The following is a 24,889-nucleotide window of genomic DNA, read 5'->3' on the forward strand; positions in this document are numbered from 1 at the left end:
TAGACCCACAATGCCATGAGGAAGAGAATTGTGTAGTTTAACCTAAGCTGTCAAAATAAAGCTTTAATTATCTGCAAATTAAAATATGGAAAACCTTGGAAAACAGAAAATGCTGGAAATGCTAAACAGATCTGGAGTCAGATGTGAAAACAACAACAAGTGTAATATTTCAGATAAATCACCAGTGGAATGTTATGGCTCTGTAACATTAACTCTGTTTGTCTTGTAATATATGTTGTCAAACAAACTTGCTAAGCATTTCTAGAATTGTTTTGAAAGTTCAGACTAGCTCAGTCCAAATGTCAAACGATTAATCTCAAAATTCAGCAAAGTGGCAAAGGAAAAACGAATGGGCAGATGGCCTGTACGAATCTTATCTTGTTTTTAGATTGTCATCTTGTGCTTAAATCAAGATGGAATCTTGCGATTTTTTTAGTTAAGTGTCAGTTGCGTAAAAATTTTTGGAAGGATTTTCACCATGAAGTCCATGAAGTTTTTCTGCTGTACCTTGCCAAACTCACCCAATTAACTTCTTTTCCCAACTCTGTGTGGTATTCTTTTTCCATCTTACCATGCACAGTTCCTGGAAAAATACATTGCAGATATCCACTAAAAGACCACAATTCCTTGTACCCGCATCATCTTTAAGAGGCCACTGTGTATCCTAATGAGCAGTGATATTCTGCAGCTGCCCTCCTTGTTGATGGATATGCTGTGTGAAAATGTCAGAAGAAGGAAAGATGGGGTTGTGATTTTCCCAGAGGTTCCAAGAGGTGCTGTGATCGGGTGATGCAGAGGTATCCCCTTCCTGAATGACTAGCGGAGGAAGATATGACACCAGTCCCTGGCAACAGAATCTGAGGTTACCATCCATATCAGTACCATCTCCAGGGGGCAGACGAACCACCTGCAATGTTGCAAGAAAGTTAACGACCTCCTCATCTCTACCAAGCGAAGTGCCACACTTTGCTACCTCACGCTCAGTCTGTTGCTGTGACTGCACCCACCAAGATTCATTTCAACCACTCTGTTTATTGCCTTCAGTATCTTACTGCACTCATGCTTACTTTCCCAGGCCCCTCACACCACTAACCCTGCACAGCCTCTGCACTGTTGCCTCATTCCCTTGGAACGCTGAGCCACCTCATGCACCAGCACTAACAGCTGTGCCACGCACTTCCATTTTTCTCAATCACTCCCTTTCTCTCAACCCAGGAGACGATAGCCCACAATACAGCAGCAAGTATCCAGGCAGATCTAGGGGTGCCTGATATCAGACTCTTCACCCCTTATTAGGATAGAATCCGGACCTGCACAGCAGAAGCCCAGGATTGCTCCTGCAGCAATGCTGATACACCCAGATCCTGACAATCAGGCAAGTTCCATTTGTCATTCCACTGCAACTTTCACAGTAACCCTGCAATTGCAGGGTTATTCATTGTACACCACTTGAACCAGTAGCTGCAACATCATCTCTCTCTCTCTTTCTTTTTCATGTCTTGTGGCTACCAGTAGGGTGTCCATGGCCTTCAAAGAGAAATAGGCTGCTCCACCAGAAGGTCCCTTCTCGGCCTCTGATGAAGTGTGTTCAAGAGGCCTCAGGAGAAGCACCCACCACCAGTTCAAGTACTGATACTTTGATCGGAACTTCAGCCTTTGGAAACACAAGCTGGTGAGCATCTTATTGTGGGATCGCCGCAGCTGGCCAAGGAAGAAACAGCCCAGGCTGCTGGAAGCCAGGCAACTGCCGGAGACCAGGCACATCCTCAGCTCCAAGCAGCACAGGACCTGTGGTGTCAGCATTCATAGTCTTTCTGAGCATGCAAAGAAAGGAACAGAAGCAGCTGACAAGAATGCAATGGGATGCAATGATCCTCATTTCCCTGAAGCTACATCAATGCAGCTGCTCTATGTGGTCACAGCTGCCTTAAGCATGCAATCATCTTGAATAGGCAGATGCCTGCCATGGAGAGCCAGGTCCAACACCCGTAGGGTCTCCTTGTGTCAAAATGACCCTTAGTTCAAGTCCACACAGCATGTGCTCTGGATAGGTGTTGAGAGGCTGCTGCTCTGTGTGGGAGCCAGACAAACAAGGCATACATAGCCCTGTGAGTAAAGCTGGCACTACTTCCCCTCATGTTAAAACAATGCTGTTCTTTCCCTGCCCTCTGCATCCAAATGTGCCATGTGAACAAAGTGGTCAGAACGTCTGGAGCAGAGCAGTGGGCAGCACACAGGGAACCAATACAATAGGATCAGCAAAGATTAGCAACTCCACAGTTTATGTCCTTTGATGTATGTGACAGTGTTTCCCTTTGCAGGGTTTTGTATCGGTGGGTCTTGAAAGCATCTCCCACACCCACAATTCACTCCACTTAACTTCATCTGAAGTGGGTGGGGTGACAGGTACCTGCTCTGACTTCCATCTTGAAAGTGATTGACATTTAACTTGTTCTCTTTGTTTGGTATGTTAGGAAGCTGGATAGGAAAGTTGGGTTGTGCTGATCTATAAATGTGTAGCATTTTGAAATTCACAAGGGATCTTCTTAATCGATATTACTATGCTTTGTTAATGAACCTGTGAAATGCCTTATCATTGTTATTGCTGACTCCTCTTATGTACAATTATTTGCTTGAGGTACACTTGGCATTTGGAATGTTGATTTGGATTGTTCCTGGATAGAGAAACCAAGCATCAATAATTTAGGTTTGAGGTTTATCTTTATATTGAATGCAGTCACAGGAATCAACCCAAAAAAATCATGTTGAAAAAAAATCATATTCTACCACTAATGCAGACTTCAGGTGCGAATCTATCTTTCTTTCTTCCTCTTTCTTTTATTAGTTGGTTGCAGAATATCCATTGTCATTTAATTACACCCATCTCTTTGTACATATATAACAACCTCTCTTTTTCCAGTTAGCCTCAGTGAGACTGAGACATGTGAAAGGAACAGACTGGATCTTTGGCCATGAGCAGGTTTTAACCTGAAAAATAGATCAGGTGCATTCGGGATACTTGGCTCATGTGTTTTATTTGACACAGTCCTATTAGCTTCAACTTCACATGCCTAGCAAATTCCATGTCTTTCTTGCCCACACCCCGTCCCCCTGTGGATGCAACTTGTTTTATCCAATATCACTCATGAGTCATTTAATACAGATATACTGGGGAGTTTTTGCTTATAATCTGTGGAATTCTGTTGAGGCTGGGTTGTCAATTATATTCAAGGCTGAGAAAGGCAAATTTTAATCACTAAGTAGAATGAATGCTTATGGGATTCAGACAGGAAAGAGGAGTTAAGGATTACCAGATCAGTCACAATCTATTTGAATGGTGGACCAAATGTGATGGGCCAAATGGCCTCCTTTTGCTGCTAAAACCTATGGTCTTATTGGTCTCGGTCCTGAGTCCGTCTCCCCTTTTTACCATTTCACCAAATGAGAAAACTTGTTCCATACTGTCCAAAATTAAATTCTAGAACATAATTTGGGCAGTGCCTGTTACAAATGTGATCCTCGTTTATCGACATTTTCCTGCTGTCTACCTACAAAACAATACATCATACCCAGGCCCTGTAGAAAAGAAAAATGCAATCTTTCATGATTTGCCTTCTCTCTCATTCCTGCTTAAATTTGAAAACCCCTGAATGACACTTGGATCAATTTGTTGAGGGATGGAGATTTAAAACTTCAGGCTGATTAGCCTGGTATCTATTGTTGGAACAGTATTAGAATCAATTATTAAGGAAGTAATAGCAGAAAATTTGAAAATTTTGATCTAATCAATCAGAGTCAGCACAGCTTCATTAAAGGGAAATCCATGTCTTGCTGATTTATTAGAGATTTTTGAGGAAGTCTCAATCAGAGTGGATAGAGGGGAGCCAATAGATGTGATAATGGGAACTGCAGATGCTGGAGAATCCAAGATAAAAAAATGTGAGGCTGGATGAACACAGCAGGCCAAGCAGCATCTCAGGAGCACAAAAGCTGATGTTTCGGGCCTAGACCCTTCATCAGAGAGGGGGATGGGGAGAGGCACCTGGGATAAATAGGGAGAGAGAAGGAGGTGGACCGAAGATGGAGAGAAAAGAAGATAGGTAGAGAGGAGAGTATAGGTGAGGAGGTAGGGAGGGGATAGGTCAGTCCAGGGAAGACGGACAGGTCAAGGAGGTGGGATGAGGTGGTAGGTAGGAAATGGAGGTGCAGCTTGAGGTGGGAGGAAGGGATGGGTGAGAGGAAGAATAGGTGAGGGAAGCAGAGACAGGCTGGGCTGATTTTGGGAAACAGTGGGGGTAGTGGACGAGTTGGGCTGGTTTTGGGATGCAGTGGGGGAAGGGGAGATTTTGAAGCTTGTGAAGCCCACGTTGATACCATTGGGCTGCAGGGTTCCCAAGCGGAATATGAGTTGCTGTTCCTGCAACCTTCGGGTGGCATCATTGTGGCACTGCAGGAGGCCCATGATGGGCATGTCGTCTGAGGAATGGGAGGGGGGAGTTGAAATTGTTTGTGACTGGGAGATGCAGTTGTTTGTTGTGAACTGACAATCGCGAACCGCAACAAACAACTGCACCTCCCAGTCGCAAACCATTTCAACTCCCCCTCCCATTCTTTAGATGACATGTCCATCATGGGCCTCCTGCAGTGCCACAATGATGCCACCCGAAGGTTGCAGGAACAGCAACTCATATTCCGCTTGGGAACCCTGCAGCCCAATGGTATCAACGTGGACTTCACAAGCTTCAAAATCTCCCCTCCCCCCACTGCATCTCAAAACCAGCCCAGTTCTTCCCCTCCCCCCACTGCATCCCAAAACCAGCCCAGCCTGTCTGCCTCCCTAACCTGTTCTTCCTCTCACCCATCCCTTCCTTCCACCTCAAGCCGCTCTTCCATTTCCTACCTACCACCTCATCCTGCCTCCTTTGACCTGTCCATCTTCCCTGGACTGACCTATCCCCTCCCTACCTTCTCACCTATACTCTCCTCTCTAGCTATCTTGTTTTCTCTCCATCTTCGGTCCACCTCCCCCTCTCTCCCTATTTATTCCAGTTCCCTCTCCCCATGCCCCTCTCTGATGAAGGGTCTAGGCCCTAAATGTCAGCTTTTGTGCTCCTGAGATGCTGCTTGGCCTGCTGTGTTCATCCAGCTCCACACTTTGTTACCCAATAGATGTATTGCTTTTGAATTTCCAGAAGGTGTTCGACAAGGTACCTCAGAAAAGTCATAAGGTAACAGTCCACAGTGTTGGGTGTAGTATATTGGCATGGATTTAGAATTATCTCATGGGCAAGAAGCAGCAAGTTCTTTTTTCAGTCTGGCAGCCTGTCAGAGGCAAATAGAGTATATTGTGAAAGTGTGAAGTTTTTAATTTTGGAAGAAAGAACAAAAAAACTGAATATTATTCAAATGGAGAAAAACTGCAGGAAGCTACAACACAAAAGGGCTTGGGGATACTTTTGCATGAGACACAGAAAGCTAACACAGAGATGCAGCAGGTAATCAGAAGGCCAAGGGAATGTTGAGTCTTACTTCAAGGGAATTGGAGTATAAGATTAGCGAAGCCTTACTGCAACTGTACAACGTGCTGATGAGACTACATTTGGAATACAGTGTGAAATTTTGTTCACCTTAGCTACAAAAAGATATCGTTTCATTGGCGGTAGTTCAGAGGAGGTTCACTAAAATGATCCCTGGTATGAAGGGATTGGTTTGTGAATGAATTTTAAACAGTTTAGGATTCTACTGATTGGAGTTTCGAAGAATGAGAGGTGATCTCATTCAAGCGCATATGATTCTTAGAGGCCTTGACATGATAAATGGTCAGAGGATGTTTCCCCTCATGGAGGAATCTAGGGCCAGAAGGCATAATCCCAGAAATAAGGGGTGCCAATTGAAGACTGAGGTGAGGAGGAATTTTTTTCTCAAAGTTGTGAATCTTTGGAACACCTTGCCACAGAGAGCTGTGAGGGCAGAGTCTTTGTGTATATTTAAAACTGAGGGAGAGACTCTTGATAAATAGGGGAGCCAAGGGTTATGGAGAAAAGGCAGTAATGTGGACATGAGGAGTGTTGGATCAGCCATGAACCGATTGAGTGGCAGGGCAGGCTCAAAGGGCTCAATGACCTTGCCCTGTTCCTATTTCTTCAGGTTTTATGGTTTCAATGGAAAAGTAGAAACAGATTTTCAATCCTTTTCCCATAGCTCAATCCATTATTCTTACTATTACTGCTGGAAATCTATTTTCATGGCTATTTTCTCTAATGTAGTGTTCAGAACTGGAGGCACTACTGCAGCTGAGCCTTATTCCAAGTGTAAAACAAATTCAACTTTGCCTTCTTGTTTCTTTATTCAATACCAGCCATGTATGAAAACCAAAACGTAGTTATGTTTTTCTGCCTGCGCTCACCCATCTGCTAGTTGTTTCTCAATTCTGTTAAGGGCATTACTGGCTAAGACAAACATATATTTCTAAAAAATGTATTTCTGATTTCTCCACAATATCCTGCTACTGTCAATGATCTCTGCATCCCATTATGTTTAGATCCAGTGATGTTCTTCATCATATCATCATGTTACTAATTTTATATGATCAACAAAATGTTATGTCATTCGTCTTGTAGCTAGGTCCAAATTATTTCTATAAATGGGAAATTGAGCAGTACCTACATTCAGCCTGTCTGAATAAAATCCATTTATCCCATTATTTTATCCCATTGCATCAATATCTTGGACTGACATTCACCCCTCAATTTCTTGACCTCGACTAATCCTTGTCTGAAAATCCATGTAAGTTCCACAATTTCCTTGAAAAGTCAATTTTGTATCGAACACAACCTGTGCTTTACAAAATCATACTAAATAACTGATTAGCTTGTGGCTTTCTATCGCTAATTTCAATGATTAGTGTGTACTTTGCTACTTGGCTCGTAATTTCCTTTGTGATCCTTTTCCTTTTTGAACAAGGCAGTGAGACTTCTGACGTTCCGGTTCTTCAATACAATTTCAATTTTCAGATTTTCAGAAAATTGTAGGCTAATGACTTTGCAATTTTCCTCACTAATTGGAAATGCCTAAACTCCTTCTGTATCCCAGGCAGACAGTAACCCATTTGACATGAGATAATATGAGTATTTGAATTATCCCTTTTCAATGGTTGTGAGCAGATGCTCAAAAGCAGTACGCTAAGAAACTTAACTCACCATAAAAACTACAAAAAAAAGGACCTAAAATCTGAATGTTTCTTTCTCTCTGCTTAGACCTTGACTTAAGTTTTGGCGTGAATGGATTTCGAATCTCGAATCCACCCATTTTATTGGTTCGTTCACTACAAGCTGGCTTAGAGGTAAGTGCATTTGTCTGGTTGGGAATTAAAGATTTACATATGTAGGAATGATAGAGCAGAATCCAACTTTATTATTGTACTGCTTAATTTGGCTTAACCTGACCATATTAGACATTTTTGCTCACCAACCGGAAATAAATATGATACTGGCAAAAGAAACTCTTTTGACCTTTAGCCAACATTGAAAATGTCAAGGAATGAGTTTGACATTTTACCACTGTAGTGATTAGAATGAATTTTGCCCAGTGGATCTCGATGAGTATGAGTTCCCTAATTGTGGCTGTTAACGTGGGCCAACCAGGGAGCCCTGGCTCATAGATATAAACAGGAGTCTCCAGGATTTTCCTCACTGTGGGGACTGGCTCTGAGCCAGCTGGTCAGAGTCCATGTACTGTGCACAGGAAAATAAAGAGCGACTTGGTGATGGGATGTTGGTCTCCATGCAGATATTTCAGTAGCAATGAGACAAACAGTCAGGACAGTCACCTGAGAGTTGTGGTATGCATTTCTGGCATTATGTCTTTATTTGGGAAGTCTGACTTATTCAATCTTGATGTCAAAGACTTGGACTGGTAAATAGAAAGAATGTGTTATTTGTTCCAGGCAAATGAGACTGTGTCAGGTGAAAAGCAATGAATAATTCTTCTGACTGCTTGTGGATCCACAGCATTTTTGGTTATTAGGAGACTAACGCCCTGTGGCACCAGATGCTAAAACTTCCCAAGTGTTGATACTTAAGGAACATTACAACCCATACATTCCTCTAATCCTGAGACACTATTGGTTTTAGAGAACCAGGGAAATCCGTGTCAGGATTTTTGACTAGCCTAAGGTGACTGGCAGAGGCATGTGATATTGGATTAATCCTGAATGAGATGATGAGGGACCATTTGGTATGTGGGATTAATGTGTAACTATGAAAAAGAACCTACTAGCTGGAGCCCAACGGGATTTCAATTGGAGGGGGACTACAAATGGCTAAGTCACTAGAAAATGTGGCAAGTGGAGCATGTGATGTACGGGCTATGCCAATGGAAGTGGAAACCCTCGCCTGTTCAACTGAAAAATGTCAAAATTAGTTGTGTTTATGCACTCAGCCCACATTGTAGCGACAGGGTGACCAGCTGAACAATTGACCTTAATGTGTTTCTGGCCATTGGCAAGAGTTACAGTGTTAACTTACCCCTTTCATCCAAACCCATGCACTTCTCAAGTGAAAAATCCTTCTCCAATTACCACATCCATAGTTCCCTTAAAGTTGTGCCTGAGTTAACAGGGTTGTAAAGAAGGCGTATAGTGTGTTGGCTTTCATTGGCAGGGGAATTGAGTTAAAGAGCAGCAAGGTTATGCTGCAGCTCTATAAAGCCCTGGGTAGACCACATTTGGAATATTATGTTTAGTTCTGATCACCTAATTATTGGAAAGGTGTGGAAGCTTTAGAGGCAGTGCAGAAGAGATTTACCAAGACGCTGCCTGGACTTGAGGGCAGGTCTTATGAGGAAAGGTTGAGGGAGCTAGGGCTTTTTTCATTGGAGCGAAGAAGGATGAGAGGTGTACAAGATGGTGAAAGGCATAGATAGAATGGATATTCAGAGACTTTTTCCCAGGTCGGAAATGACTATTACAGGGGGGACATAATTTTAAGGAATTGGAGGAAGGTATAGGAGAGATGTCAGAGGTAGGTTCTTTACACAGAGAATGGTGGGCGTGTGGGATGCACTGCTGGCAGTGGTAGTGGAGTCAGATACTTTAGACACTTCTAAGCGACTCTTGAGATAGGCACATGGATGATAGTAAAATGTAGGGTATGCGGGGTAGATTGATTTAAGTTGGATAATAGGCCAGCACAGCATCGTGGGCCGAAGACCCTGTACTGTGCTGTACTGTTCTATGTTCTACGTTCTATGTTCTTAACCCCCAAATATTGTCAGTCTGTTAATGCTGGCATTGTCAATTCAAGTTTCTTCAGGACAGACAAGTGTTTTGACTTGCCTGAGTCTGGTATCATTAAAGTCAGTGCTTATTTTGTGAAGAAAATATTTGATTGCTTTATGAAAGATCTTGAGTGATGATTCTCTTGAACCTAATACTACACACTTGGAAACCAAGAAAATCAGTGCTTAAAGAATTTAAGACAGCAATTAAGTCCTTTCTAAATCTTATTGTCCAAGAAAACATTCATAAGAATAACACAGCTGAAATCTTGGATATTCTCTCGTCAACTTCTTCCGAGATATTATTACAAGCCTTTGGATCAGATAGGAATTGAGCCTCTAGTTCAAAGGTGCAGACACTACCGCTGTGTCATGGAAACTCTATTAGTTAATTTGGATCAGACAACATGTTATCTGGCTCTGTTTGAAATCCTGTTAAGTGCAGAAAATTAAGCCTCAGATTTCACGTTAATGCCAACAACTGATACTTCAACATAAAAGGTGTAAAAAATTAATTAAAAATGATCTGGTAGAACTTATTCCTGGTCAGGAATTGCTTTGACTTTTGCTTTAGATTTTCCTTCATAGCAGAATGTTCTCCAGGGCAAATGAAGCCCTCATATCAGTAATCCAGAATTCAAAAAATAGCAATTTCTATTAGCAATGTAATTAAATGTATGCATTTGGAAGGTAGCTGATTTTTGACAGGTAATCTATCAAAATAGCTGGGAGGCAACAATTACCATTTTGTAGTACTACAGTCCTTTTAAGTAAACTAAAAATTCAATCTGCATAGCTAATGCAGAAATTATACATCAGTCAAAACATTTGCATTTATCTGAATTTCAAATAGAATGCTCCTTTATCAAAGGGTCATTGTGTTGAAGGTTAGGCAAGTTAAAGGAGCATTTAATCTTTCCTCCTCCAGAGAAGATTTAGCACATCTCAGCCCATTTTCTGGATGCTGATTGCCCTTCAAATCCTCCAATACTCCAGGTGGGCAGCCATAAGACCATAAGAAAAAGGAACAGGAGTAGGACATTCAGCTCTCAAAGCCTGCTTCTCAATTAATTAGGATCACAGCTGATCCATGTGCATGTTTTCATCCAGAAATATGCTAGATCCTAAGATATATTTGCAAATGAGGCCAAGCAGCCTATCGCATCTGCTCTGCCTTTGATATGTTTCTCGACTCCATTCTTTTGTCTTCTCCTCTTACTGACCAAGAACCTGTCTCTCTCTGTCTTAAAAATACTCATGTAATGTCCTTTCACTCTGAGCCTGTACCCTTAAGTCCTAATCTCTCCTATTAGTGGAAATATCTTTTCCTTCTCCTCTTTATCCGGGCCTTTCAGTATTCTGTTAGTTTCAATCAGATTACCTTCTCCATCAGATACAGACCCAGATTCCTCACCCATTCCTCATCTGACAAGATTTTCGTTCCCAGGATCATTCGTGTAAACTTCTTCTGGACCCCTCCAACAGCAGTACATTCTTTCTTTGATACATGGTCCAAAACTGCTCACAATATAATGTAGATTTCACCAACTTCAAAATCTCCCCTCCCCCCACTGCATCCTAAAACCAGCCCAGCCTGTCTCACCTGTTCTTCCTCTCAACTATCCCTCCTCCCACCTCAAGCTGCACCTCCATTTCCTACCTACTAACCTCATCCTGCCCCATTGACCTGTCCATTCTCCCCGGACTGACCTATCCCCTCCCTACCTCCCCACCCATACTCTCCTCTCCACCTATCTTCTCCTCTTTCCATCTTTGGTCCACCTCCCCCTCTCTCCCTATTTATTCCAGAACCCTCACCCCATCCCCCTCTCTGATGAAGGGTCTAGGCCCGAAACTTCAGCTTTTGTGCTCCTGAGATGCTGCTTGACCTGCTGTGTTTATCCAGCTCCACACTTTGTTATCTCGGATTCTCCAGCATCTGCAGTTCCCATTATCTCTGATCACAATATTCCTCATGCAACTTAACCAGAGTCTTATCCAGCCTTGGCAGTGCATCCCTGTTCTTGTCTTCTAGCCTTCTCTAAAGGAATGCTAACATTCCTAATTGACAACTGAATCTGAATGTTAACCTTAAAAGAATCCTTCACTAGGCCTCCTAAGTCCCGTTGTGCTTCAGTTTTCTGAACCTTTTCCCATTTTGAAAATAGTGTATGCTTCTATTCTTCCTGCCAAAGTGCAAAATTTCACATTTTCCCACATGGTATTCCATCTGATTGATTGATTGATTGATTGATTGTTATGTGTACCAAAGTATAGTGAAAGGCTTTGTTTATGAGCAGCACAGACAGATCATAGTAAGCAAGGATGGGCAGATCAAAATGACTCAGACAATGGTATAGATTCTGAGGAAGGCTCACTGGACCCGAAATGTTAACTCTGTTTTCTCCTCCTCAGATACTGCCAGACCTGCTGAGCTTTTCCAGCAACTTTCTTTTTTGTTCCTGATTTCCAGCATCTGCAGTTCTTTTGGTTTTCTAATGGTACAGATTACATTGGATTCTGCCACTCCTGAGCTCAAACTCCGAGCCTGTCCAGGTTCTACACACTATATCGAATGCATTGATCCCACTGAAGTTGGAAGGACCACTGAGAACATTCAAGGGTGCAGAAATTCTTTGCAGAATCTGTTCTCAACTTTTGAATGCCACTGTGTTTTATTTCCCACGTACAAGCATCATAGCGGGTAAATAGAACAGGGGTAACAATCAATTTTGATGCAACTGAATTGCAAACCCAAGGAGCTGAATTATTTTGTTGTGCTTCCTTGTAACTGGGAGAGATTTGAGATCTTCAAGCATTTCATTGATATTCAATGCATCTTCTTGAAATCTGAACCATTTCTTTATAGATTAAGTGTTACAGTTAAGAATAATTTACTCATGGTCTGGATGTAAATATGGAATGCAGAACAAAATTGGTAAATCAGAGTTGAATGATATTTTGTTTGCTGAGTTGAAAGTTACCGGTTATTTTTTTTACAATTATTACATTGCAAAAAAATTTTTTAAAATTTTAAAAATATTTCTACATGGACAAAATTGATGTTTAATATAACAGTCACAGTTATATTACTGTAAAATGTGATGTATTTACTGTATGTCTTTGGCAAAAAATATATTTGTGATTAATTCTATTTATTTCAGATCTTCAATCAAGCTGGCATGAAAGCTCTGCGGAGAAAATCTGTTTTACTTACTGGTTACTTGGAGTGCCTGATCAAACATTACCATTCAAAGGTTCCAGATAATCCACAGAAACCATATGTCACTATCATTACTCCCTCTGCAATTGAAGAACGAGGCTGCCAGCTCTCATTGGTTTTTTCAATACCTACCAAGTCAATTCTTGTGGAATTGATGAAAAGGGGAGCTGTAGTAAGTAGAATTTTGGCATTTGCTATTTACTGCTGTGAGCAACTCGGGCTTATCATAAATACACTCTCAAAAACAAAAACAACTTCAGTTCTTTACTTATTTTGAATTAAACTTCATTGCCCTACATGTACTTGCAGGCAGCAAAATGTGGGAATGTGAGAAAAGCATTCTTATATGATTTGGATCAGATACTTAAGCCATACAGACATTGGGGTTAAAAATTCATGGGGTCTTATTTTCAACTGCAGAGATTGCTATTTAAGGCCCAAGCCTGCTCATTCCAAGTGACCTGAAAAGCAGATACATTTTATACGCCTATCTAACCTACATGACTGTAACATGTGCCTGAGTGCTTCTCATGCTGCTTCCTTCTTCTGTGCACTGCTATCACCTTCTCTGCTCAACAGGAGAGCCAAGTAGGATTGTGCACAATCCGCATAATGTAATAGGCCTACACTTCTTAAAAACAGGCTGTCTCTCTTCAAGGAAGCTGCACTGGATAATGTTGTGGATTTGAGTACCAGAGTGGAGAGAAAGTATTTGTGGAAATGGATATGACACTGGAGACACTGGTAGAGGAGTTGATGGCAGACGAGGCTCCCAGGTTGTGCAAAGGGGATTGGACACAGATAGCCACAGACATCAATTTTTTATTTGATTTATTATTGTCACATGCAGTGAGATACAGTGAAACAAATTGTTTTGCATGCTAATCAGACAAAACATTCCTTACATAGGTACATCATGGTGACAGAAAAGAATGTAGAATATAGTATTACAGCTACAGAGAAGATGCAGAGAAAGATCAACTTTCATTTATGAGAGGTTTGTTCATGAGTCAGGTAACAGTGGGGAAGAAGTTGTTTTTGAATCTGTTGGTACACGTTTTCATACTTCTGTATCTTTTGTTCAATGGAAGAGAGTATAACCAGGTGGGAGGGGTCTTTGATTCTATCGGCTGCTTTCCCAAGTCAGCAGGAAGTGTCGACGAAGACAATGGAAGCAGGGCAACAAAGTGTGGAGCTGGATGAACACAGCAGGCCAAGCAGCACCTCGGGAGCACAAAAGCTGATGTTTTGGGCCTAGATCCTTCATCAGAGAGCTCTCTGATGAAGGGCCTAGGCCGGAAACGTCAGCTTTTGTGCTCCTGAGATGCTGCTTGGCCTGCTATGTTCATCCAGCTCCACACTTTGTTATCTTGGATTCTCCAGCATCTGCACTTCCCATTTTCACCGATACAATGGAAGCAGGACTAGTTTGTGTGATGGACTGGGCTGTGTTTACATCTTTCTTTAATTTCTTGTGGTCTTGACAGAGCAGTTGCCATAACAACCTGTGATGTATCTGAATTGGAAACCTTCTGTGGTGCTGGTTAGAATCCTGTTGATGTGCCAAATTTCCTTAGCCTTCTGAGGAAGTAGAGGCGTTGGTGTACTTTCTTGTCTGTAGCATTAACGTGGATGGGCCAGGATAAATTGTTTTTTGATATTTATTCCTTGGAACTTGAAACTCAGCAACATTGATGCAGGAAGACGCCTGCCATCCACTCTTCTTCCTGAAGTCAATGACCGGCTCCTTCATTTTTCTCAGGTTAAGGGAGAGATTGTTGTCTTTACACCATGCCGCTACGCTGTCTATCTCTTTCGGAAGAAGGCTGAAAAGCAGGACTTCTAGGGTGGTTATCCCCGGTTTGCTTCCAGTTCCTTGGGCTGGAGAGGACAGGAACAGAGAGATAATGGACTTGAGCGTGTGGCTGAGGGACTGGTGCCGGAAGCAAAGATTTAAATTCTTGGACCATTGGGTATGTTTTGGGGTAAGGATAAATTGTACAAGAGGGAGGGTTTGCATCTTAATAGGTGGGGGAGCAGCATTCTGGCAGGCAGATTTGCCACTGCAACACAGGTGTGTTTAAACTAAGTAATAGGGTGGAGGGGCCAAACTGGAAACTTAAGAGTCAAGTTAAAGGGAAAGTGAGAATAAGAGAAGTTAAGAAGGACAACAGAATCAACAGAGCAGAAAACTCAAGAAGGGATCATACAGTATGGCCAAGTGAAATAGGGATTGATAGGAAAGTTGAGGGGAGAAACAAATTAAAAATATTATATATGAATGCACGAAGCATAAGAAATAAGGTGGATGAGTTTGAGGCTCAGTTGGAAGTTGGCAAGTATGATGTTGTGGGGATAACTGAGACGTGGCTTCAAGTGGACAGGGCTTGGGAAATGCAAATATAAGGCTATACGTGCCATCAAAAGGACAGACTGGTGGGCAGAGGGGATGGGGTGGCCCTGTTGGTGAGAAATGATATTCAGTCTCTTGCGAGGGGGGACACAGAATCAGGAGATGTAGAGTCAGTATGGATAGAGCTGAGAAATTCAAAGGGTAGAAAGACCCTAATGGGAGTTATCTACAGGCCCCCAAACAGTAGTCAGGATGTAGGGTCCAAGCTGAATCAAGAGTTGAAATTGGCCTGTCACAAAGGTATCACTACAGTTGTTATGGGAGATTTCAACATGCGGGTAGACTGGGAGAATCAGTATTGTGTGCAGTTTTGGTCTCCAAATTTGAGGAAGGACATTCTTGCTATTGAGGAAGTGCAGTGTAGGTTCACAAGATCAATTCCCAGAATGGCGGAACTATCATATGTTGAAAGATTGGAGCAACTGGGCTTGTATACACTCGAGTTTAGAAGGATGAGAGGGGATGTGATTGAGGCATACAAGATTATCAAGGGATTGGACACTCTGGAGGCAGGAAGCATGTTTCGACTGATGGGTGAGTCCAGAACCAGGGGACACAGTTTAAAAATAAGGGGTAGGCCATTTAGAACAGAGTTGAGGAAAAACTTCTTCACCCAGAGAGTGGTGGATATATGGAATGCTCGGCCCCAGAAGGCAGTGGAGGCCAAGTCTCTGGATACTTTCAAGAAAGAGATGGATAGAGCTCTTAAAGATAGTGGAATCAAGGGTTATGGGGTTAAGGCAGGAACAGGATACTGATTGTGGATGATCAGCCATGACCATAATGAATGGTGGTGCTGGCTTGAAGGGCCGAATGGCCTACTCCAGCACCTATTGTCTATTGTCTATTTCCAATGCTCCATCTCGTCAGTGTTTGAGATACAACACACTGCGGTCATGTCATCAGCAAATTTGTAAACGGAGTTAGTGTTAGTTTGGCTACACATTCATGAATGTACAAGGAGTACAGTAAGGGAGCTGAGCACACAGCCGTGCAGGTGTTGAGGGTTATTGTGGAGGAAGTGTTGTCACCTATCCTTACAGATTATTATCTGTGGGTCAGGAAGTCAAGGATCCAGTTGCAGAGAGGTGAACAAAATCTTAGGTCTCAGAGCCTGGAGATATATTTAGTCATCATTATGGTGTTGTTGGTGGAGCTAAAACATCTTTCTTATCTGAATATTCCAGGTATGAATGTAGGGCTAGGGAAAGGTATCTACCATGGACCTATTGTGATAGTTGGTGATTTGTAGTGGATCAAGGCAATCTGGGAGGCTGGAGTTGTTGCGTGTCAGTCCTAACTTTGAAAGAACTTCATAATGACAGATGCCAGAGCCACAGGGCGGAGTCATTAAGGCATGTTCCCTGATTTTTCTTTGGCATCGGGATGATTGTGGTCTTCTTGAAGCAGCTGGGACCCTCACATCATTGTAGGGAGAGGATAAAGATGCAAATACTCCTACCAGCTAGTCCATGCAGGATCTAAGTGACCGGCTGGGGCCAGTCACATTCTGTGGGTTTGCTCTCAGGAAGGCTGAACTGATAGCTATGGCAGTGATTGTGGGAACAGGTGCACCTGAGGCTGTTGTGTGGTGCCTGACGTCATGTTCAAAATGAGAATAGAATGCATCATTAAGGAGGGATGCATTGCTGTCAACGATTCTACTCATCTGTGCTTTGCCACAGTTGATGTGTGTTGATGTGGTTAGTCTGGAATTCTAGTCTCGTCTGGTATTGTCTTTTCACATCCCATCAAAATATTTACTACTGAGTAGCTGGCAACAGTCCAAAAGAAGTCTGAAGACATCAGTGGATAATTAAGTTCAATGGATACATTGTTGCATGTCACATTCAACCTGCCAATACCATCAGCCTCTCAGGCAACATCCCTATCATCTGCTCATCAGCTTTCTTTGATTTTAAATCTTATACTTAATATCTAGATACTCGGCTTCACCACCACACACCTGCCAAAGTTTTCACACTTCTACACAGTGGGTAGTAGTAATGTCACCGGAGTAGTCATCCAGATTAACATCCCAGGTTAATGCGCTGGGAACATGGATTCGATTTTTAATATGGCAGAGTTTGAAATTTGAATTCAATAAATGCCTGGAATAAAAGATTAACTAACAACAATCATGGTCAATTTTCGTAGATGGCATCAGATGACAATAAACAGCCACTATCCACCTTCTGTCAACACCCCCACCTCTCTATTTATTTCAGAAGAAGGGTCCAGACCTCAACCGTTAGCTTTCCTGCTCCTCTGATGCTAGCTGGTCTGCTGTGTTCCTCCAGCTCCACACCTTGTTATTCTCAGACTCCAGTTCCTACTATCTATAAGCAGTATTCAACATCTTGTTTAAGTAAGGATTTAAATGCATTGGAATGCATTCAGAGAAGGTTTACCAGACTAATATCTGGAATGGATAGGTTATTTTATGAGGAAAGATTGGACAGGCTAGGCATGTATCTGCTGGAATTTAGAAGGGGAAGAAGCAAGTTGATTGAAAGCCATCATATCCTGAGGAATCTTGACAGGATACCGTAAATCAGAAACAAAAAACAGAATTGCTGGAAAAGTTCAGCAGGTGGGGCAGCATCTGCGGAGAGCAATCAAAGCTAATGTTTCGGAACCAGTAACTCTTCCTCAGACCCTTCACCAAAACGTTAACTTTGATTGCTCTCCACAGATGCTGCCAGGCCTGCTGAGTTTTTCCAGCAATTTCTGTTTTTGTTCCTGAAAGTTTTAAATAGTTGTTCTGAGCTTTGAAGGTGCAAGATGCAAAATAGGATAATGGAGTCAAGGCAAGGAAGCAGAGTTGAGGTCATAATCAGATCAGCTGTTATGTTATTGATTGGCAGAGCAATGCTGAGCAGCCAGTTGGCCTCCTTCTGCTCCTAATTCATATGCTCATATGCTACAGCTGACATTTGCAGCACATCACAGGGCCAATATCACAATGTACTTTTCTATTTGAAGACTGGACACCCATCCACTGAATCATGTCATTTCTTTCAGAACAATAAGTTCTGTTGCAAGTTTCAGGGCAAGAAACCTTACAACACCAAGAATAACAGCACAGTATTGTTTTAATGCATTTGGACTTAATTCCTGTGATAGACACCTTCACTAATGATTTCCCAATTTGTGAGGCAATTATAGTTCTGAGCCCTTCAAATCTCCTGACATCTCACTGCAAACAGAAGACTGAACACAAGAAACAACTGCAGTATTGCTATTGAGTGATATGATTCTCCAGAGTCTAGCCTGACTGAATTAATTTTCTTGCGTCTGTCTTAGAACCTTTTTGGTATACTGAAAGAAACACCTTGAAAATACCACATTATTAAATGGGAAAACATTGTGCTTTATCTATGATTACAACCTCCTGCAATGTGACATTTTGTATCTGGCCATGTTAGTAGATCTTATTTAATCAATTCCTGTTTAAAATGCATTGAAAGCCCTTGCTTTAGTTGGCAGGAAATTCACTTGTGAGAGTGTAATTGTCTTCAGTTTCACTAAAGATAACTGCCAAAGCCAAATCAAGTTATCCATTCATTACTACCCTCAAGGAATTAGAATTGTTTTAATCAAATATACCATATTTGAAGCCTCATTCAATTTGTGTCTACATTCCCAGGATGTGGGGGACACTTGAAATATTGCCTTAATTTTAAGTTCCTTGTTTAAAATTTTTGGTACACAGATTTTGTTAATTATCTCCAATATTTAGTTGGTACTATGTTCTTTGTGTTATAAAGTGAAGGTTGACCTCCCCTCTGAGAACTAAACCTGAAATGCCCAAAGAGGACCTTGCCTTATTATCTGTTTAAAAGGAGTGAGAAAAGTGGTGTAACCTGCTTTTCAACAACTTCTATTGGTTAAATAAAATAAATCCCTGACACTTACTTTACAATCAATAAGTAACTATTTGTTCACCTAATTCTAACAATGAACACATTAACTAAATGATTAACAAAGCAAATAAACTGCTGCTACTAACTACTCCCAAATAAAACAAGATTCTAATAATACACTGTTCCAATAAATAGAAGTCCCACTTACATAAAAAAAACATGGACTTTAATCTCTAGAAATTACAGCCACTATTCTGGAATGTTTTCTATCTTCTCCATCGAATGTTCAGCCTGGAACACCTTGTCCGTCAAATTCTTCTGTTAGGAATAGTAACTAATTGTGCCATAGGTACCTTTGATATGGTTGTCGCGAGAGCTTACAGCTGTTAAATCTGGTAGATGGCAGTTAATTTTCCTGATTTTGTCCAATCGTTGTTTCCTTTTATACCCTTGATGACATATTTTTTTTATAATAGGGTAGGTTCTACATTGTCAAAACCATCAGATTTAAATTTAATTGGCTTTTGCTGTCTAAGTGCTGAATTCAAATTGATTAGTTAATTTCAAAACTTGTCTTAATAACAAAACAAAACTGTTGCTTAGCCGACTAACTGCACAGCTTTTTGATACAAATGTTTCAATTTGAGTGTTCTCCGTGCATCTGTAAACCCACAAGCTGCTGCCCATAGACATTTTGTTTAAATTTGCAAGCATAGAAAAATCACATCATCTTTTAAAGGGACCACACATTGCCTTTTCCCCCTAACATTTCATAAACAATAAATTATAACTTGCTGTCATCCAATCCACAAGTATTCTACTAAATGTTGCACCATTTGATGCAAAGGTATAACAATGTGATGTACTCCACTGGTTGTTAGCTAAAAATCCTTTGAGAAATCACAATGTGGACATCTTATCATGAAAGGAGGAATGACTTTTGTTAAAATACACTTCCAGTCAGTGCGTTCAATTGGCGTCTCACACAAGTGAAATGAAAGTATTTGTTAGTCTCACCTACAGTTTAATAGAAACAAAACACTGCAGATGTCAGAAGTCTGAAACAAACACAGGGAATGCTGGAGAATCTCATCAGTCTGTGGAGGGAGAAGTAGAGTTAACATTTTGAGTACTGTATGGTCATATGGGTCACACCATGTTAACCCTGTCTCTCTCAGCACAGATGTTGCCAGACCACTTGACTTTTTCTGGTATTATCTGTGTTTATTTCACCATTTTTTTGTTTTTGACGAAAGCAGTGAATTCATGTCAACTCACTACCCAACAACAGGTAGCAAACCTACGTTTCACTGATAATAAAGAAAAAAAAATCAATTCTACCTGTTCAAATACATGAGAAATTACAGAGCTCAGCAAAGTTAGCAACATGAAGAATCATTTTTTTGAAAAAATAATCATCAAAAATGTAATATTTTAAAGAGAGACAATACGGCTACTCAAATGTCTATATTTCTGAAAGTTACAAGAGTCATATTTCAACAATATTTTGAAATAGAATAGTCAATTCAACTATATTTTCTTATAAGCACAATGTTGGTTTTTTTAAAATGAAAGTGATGTTTAAATCACCAAAAAATGGGATAGATCGATGTAGCCCTTGAGAGCCCTTAAGACCAGTGTAACAAGCTGCATGCAGTTCCAGAGCAATACGTTTCCAACCCCTGGGATAACAGATAAAGTGTTCCTCTTGATGGAACTTGTAAGCGATGCGTGATTAATTCATTGGTCATTTTCACCCTGGTGAGGTGATTGACGATAATGTCTTTTAATGAAACTCAGGGTCAATTCTGGCCCTGCAGCCAAACCTGAACAATTAAAAATGAGTAGTTTATTTGCTCATTAAGATACTGTCCATCTTCCACATGAACCTGTATAGTCTTACAGACAGACAGGGTGCTGATCTAAAGAAAACACAAGACTCAAATTCCTGCAAATTGTGCTCCCGTCATGCCAAAGCGATTATTACCTGTTTAACTGAGACCTGATTAGGAATGCTACGTCAGTTTTCACACTAAACAGAAGCAGGTCCCGCGGTGACCCGAGACAGAAGTGACCTGTAAAATGAATCAGATGCTTTTCTTTCTGGGACTCAGGAGAAGGAACCATTCCACTGAGCCTTACAAAGAAAACCTGTGCTTACTCTGGTCTGGAGTTGCCCAACGATTACCATCTTCCCTCTTGTTAGAACACCCCAAAACCTTCTCCTTGGTAGCTACATGGAAGCTGGTCGGGAAACAAAAGCCAATTACTACTTCCCTGCTAGTAGCCTTTCCAAATGGAAAATGGATGAGTGACATTTAAATACAGTGTGATTGTTGTAATTGGTGTGGCTTCATGCTCCCTCTGTTGAATGGGTAATGGCTACTCAAGTAATTTACCATCAAACACCTACTCCAAGTTCAAATTGGCTACTTGATCTTAACAAAAGTCTTGAGGACTTGATTGAGTTTTTAGACTACTTGACACGATTCTATGTTTAGCAAAAATGCAAAAGATGGTCGATTACATTTATAATGTTTTCCTAATGGTTAGTTGTTTTTTATTCTGATTTTAGACTTCTTTCTGGTTTGTGTAAATTCAATCTCAAGATAAAATGAGCCAGTGTGATTCAGGATGAGCCTGCAGGACCATATGTGTCTCAAGATTCTCATTCTGGCACTTCTTTTTCATAGATATTTTTATTTGTATCAATTGGATGAATGAGAATGCGTTAGAATTCAATCACATTAGAAGACAGTGGTTTAGTGAAGCTAGCAATGTCTTAAACTGAGATAACAAGGAGAAGAGCTGGATGAACACAGCAGGCCAAGCAGCATCAGAGGAGCAGGAAAGCTGATGTTCCGGGTCTAGACCCTTCTTCAGAAATGGGGGAGGTGAAGGAGATTCTGAAATAAATAGGGAGTAATGGAAAGGCGGATAGAGGATGGACAAAGGAGAAGATAGTTGGAGAGGAGACAGACAGGTCATGGAGGTGGGGTTGGAGCCAGTAAAGATGTGTTAGGGAGGGGATAGGTCGGTTCAGGGAGGACTGACAGGTCGAGGTGGTGGGATGAGGCTAGTAGGGAGGAGATGGGAGTGGGGCTTGAATTGGAAGGAACGCACAGGTGGGAGGACAGGTGAGGGATCGTGTATGAGCTAGGCTGGTTTTGGGATGTGGCTGGGGGAGGGGAGATTTTGAAGCTTGTGAAGTCCGCATCGATATCATTGAGCTGCAGGGTTCCCGAGCGAAATATGAGATGCTGTTCCTGCAACTTTCCAGTGTCATCGTTGTGGCAATGCAGGAGGCCCAGGATGAACATGTCATTGAAGGAGTGGGAGGGGAGTTGAAATGATTTGCGACTGGGAGGTGAAGTTGTTTGTTGCGAACCAATCATAGGTGTTCCACAAAGCGACCCCAAAGCCTTCATTTTGTTTCCGTGATGTAGAGGAGGCCACAACGGCAATGGCAGATACACATGAGCAGATGTGAAGGTGAACATCTGCTTAATGTGGAAGATTTTCTTGGGGCCTGGGATGTGGGTGAGGGAGGAGGTGTGGGGGCAGGTGTAGCACTTGCTGCAGTTGCAGGGAAAAGTGCCAGGGGTGGTGGGGCTGGAGGAGAGTGTGAAGCAGACAAGGCAGTCACAGAGAGAGTGGTCCCTCTGGAAGGCTGATAAGTGTTGTGGGGGAAAAATGGCTTTGGTAGTGGGGTCGGATTGCAGATGGCGAAAGTGTCGGACGATGATGTGTTGCATCCAGATGTTGGTGGGATGGTACATGAGGATGAGGGGTATTCTGTTTTGGTTGTTATTGCGGGGACAGGGTGTGAGGGATGAGTAGTGGGAAGTGCAAGATACACGGTCGAGGGCATTTTCGACCACTGCAGAGAGGAAGTTGAGATCCTTGAAAAGCAAGGACATCTGGGATGTCCAGAAGTGGAATGCCTCATCTTGGGAGCAGATGCAGTGGAGGCAAAGGAATTGGGAATAGGGGATAGCCTTCTTGCAGGAAGGTGGGTGAGAGGAGGCAATGGAACAGGTTGAGGTGGAAGGTATTAATGAAATGGATGAACTGTTTGAGCTCCTCATGGGAGCACGAGGCGGCACAGATACAGTCATCGATGTTCATCTCCGATACCTCCCTCTTCTTCCCGGACCTCTTTTCTTCCATCTCTGGCAATCACCTGGAAACCGATATCCATTTCAAATATACCGACTTCCACAGCTACCTAGAGTACATCTCCTGTCACCCACCTTCCTGCAAAAATGCTATCCCCTATTCCCAATTCCTTTGCCTCAGCCGCATTTGCTTCCAGGATGAGGCATTCCACTTTCGGACACCCCAGATGTCCTCGTTTTTCAAAAGCTGCAACATCCACCCCACCGTGGTCAAAAATGCCCTCAAACGTGTCTCTCGTGTTTCCCGCAACTCATCCCTCACACCTCATCCCTGCAATAACAACCAAAACAGAATCCCCCTTGTCCTCACGCACCACCCCACCAACTGCCGGATGCAGCGCATCATCCTCCGACACTTCCGCCATCTGCAATGCGACACCACTAGCAAAGACATTTTTCCGTCACAACCCTCATCTTCTTTCCAGAGGGACCACTCTCTCCATGGCTCCTTTGTCCACTCCACACTCCCCACTAGCCCCACCACCCCCGGCACTTTTCCCTGCAACCGCAGCAAGTGCTACACCTGCCCCTACACCTCCCCCCTCATCCCCATTCCTGGCCCGAAGAAGACCTTCCACATCAAACAGATGTTCACCTGTGCATCTGCTAATGTGGTATCTGCTGTTCCCGTTGTGGCCTCCTCTATATCAGGGAAACCAAACAGAGGCTTCGGGATCGCTTAGTGTAACACATAAGATCAGTGTGCAAAAAATAACTTCACCTCCCAGTCACAAACTATTTCATCCCGTCCTCCCACTCTTTGAATGACATATTCATCCTGGGCCTCCTGCATTGCCACAACGATGCCATCCAAAACTTGCAGGAACAGCATCTCATATTTCTCTTGGGAACCCTGCAGCCTAATGATATCGAAGTGGACTTCACACGCTTCAAAATCTCCCCTCCCCCAATCCCAAAACCAGCCCAGCTCAGACCCACATCCCTCACCTGTTCTCAAACCTATCCACTCTTCCCACCCCAAGCCCCATCCCCATCTCCTCCCTACCAGCCTCATCCTGCCTCCTTGACTTGTCTGTCCTCCCTGGACCGAGTTATCACTTCCCTAACTCACCTCTACTGGCTCCAACCCCACCTCCTTGACCTGTCTGTCTCTTCTCCACTTATCTTCTCCTTTGCCCATCTTCTATCCGCCTCCCCCTTTCTCCCTATTTATTTCAGAATCCCCTTCCCCTCCTCCATTTCTGAAGAAGGGTCTAGACCTGAAACAGCAGCTTTCCTGCTTCTCTGATGCTGCTTGGCCTGCTGTGTTCATCCAGCTCTACACCTTGTTATCTCAGATTCTCCAGCATCGGCAGTTCCTACTATCTCTGTAACAATTTCTTAAACTATTTGTTACTTTTAACCTACCGACTTTATTTATCCATGTAAAAAGCTTAGATTATCTTTTCTTCTTGCCAACAGTGTGATCAGAGGGAACCAAATGTTCTACGAGTTGCTCCTGTACCCGTTTACAATTCCTATCATGATGTGTACAAGTTCATCAAGATGTTGAATGAATCATTCAAGGCCACAGCGCATCCAGTCAAAGATGAAGCTGATGTCTAACTGGGCCAGATCCCTTTCCACATGTGGCATAAAGGGCACAAACTTTACTCCATCATTACAAATTATGCTTCGATATTGATTAGTGATTTGCCTAATTTCTTTCTGTTTGTTTCTGTCTGTTTAGTCTTTAATTTCCTGCCAGAAACTTGGCTTTTCAACAAAAACAGTTCGCTCAAAATAAATTATTTACAATTATAGAAATATTGCAGAATTTAAGATCTTACAATGTCAAAGCATACAAGCCTGTGAGCGATGTGCTGGAAAATAGGACTTGGATGGTTCAATATGACCGATGTCTTTTTAAAAGGTGCAGAAAAGATTTACAAGGATGTTGCTGGGGTTGAAGGTTTGAACTATCGGAAGAAGC

The 24,889-nt window shown here is 42.3% G+C and overlaps 1 protein-coding gene across 2 annotated transcripts in view; it reads left to right on the forward strand.

Annotated features, from left to right (window-relative positions):
• Positions 1 to 24,595, forward strand: part of kynu (kynureninase) — a 212,819-nt gene extending 188,224 nt beyond the window's left edge. For both annotated transcript variants that reach the window (XM_048534680.1, XM_048534681.1), the window contains 3 exons: positions 7,257 to 7,342; positions 12,441 to 12,671; positions 24,379 to 24,595. In XM_048534680.1, coding sequence (XP_048390637.1) covers positions 7,257 to 7,342; positions 12,441 to 12,671; positions 24,379 to 24,522 — 461 coding nt within the window. In that variant the 3' untranslated portion in view covers positions 24,523 to 24,595. The remainder of the gene's footprint in view (positions 1 to 7,256; positions 7,343 to 12,440; positions 12,672 to 24,378) is intronic.
• The last annotated feature ends 294 nt before the right edge of the window (positions 24,596 to 24,889 follow it).

The sequence above is a fragment of the Stegostoma tigrinum genome, chromosome 7, assembly GCF_030684315.1.
Source record: "Stegostoma tigrinum isolate sSteTig4 chromosome 7, sSteTig4.hap1, whole genome shotgun sequence".
In the NCBI taxonomy this organism is placed as follows: domain Eukaryota; kingdom Metazoa; phylum Chordata; class Chondrichthyes; order Orectolobiformes; family Stegostomatidae; genus Stegostoma; species Stegostoma tigrinum.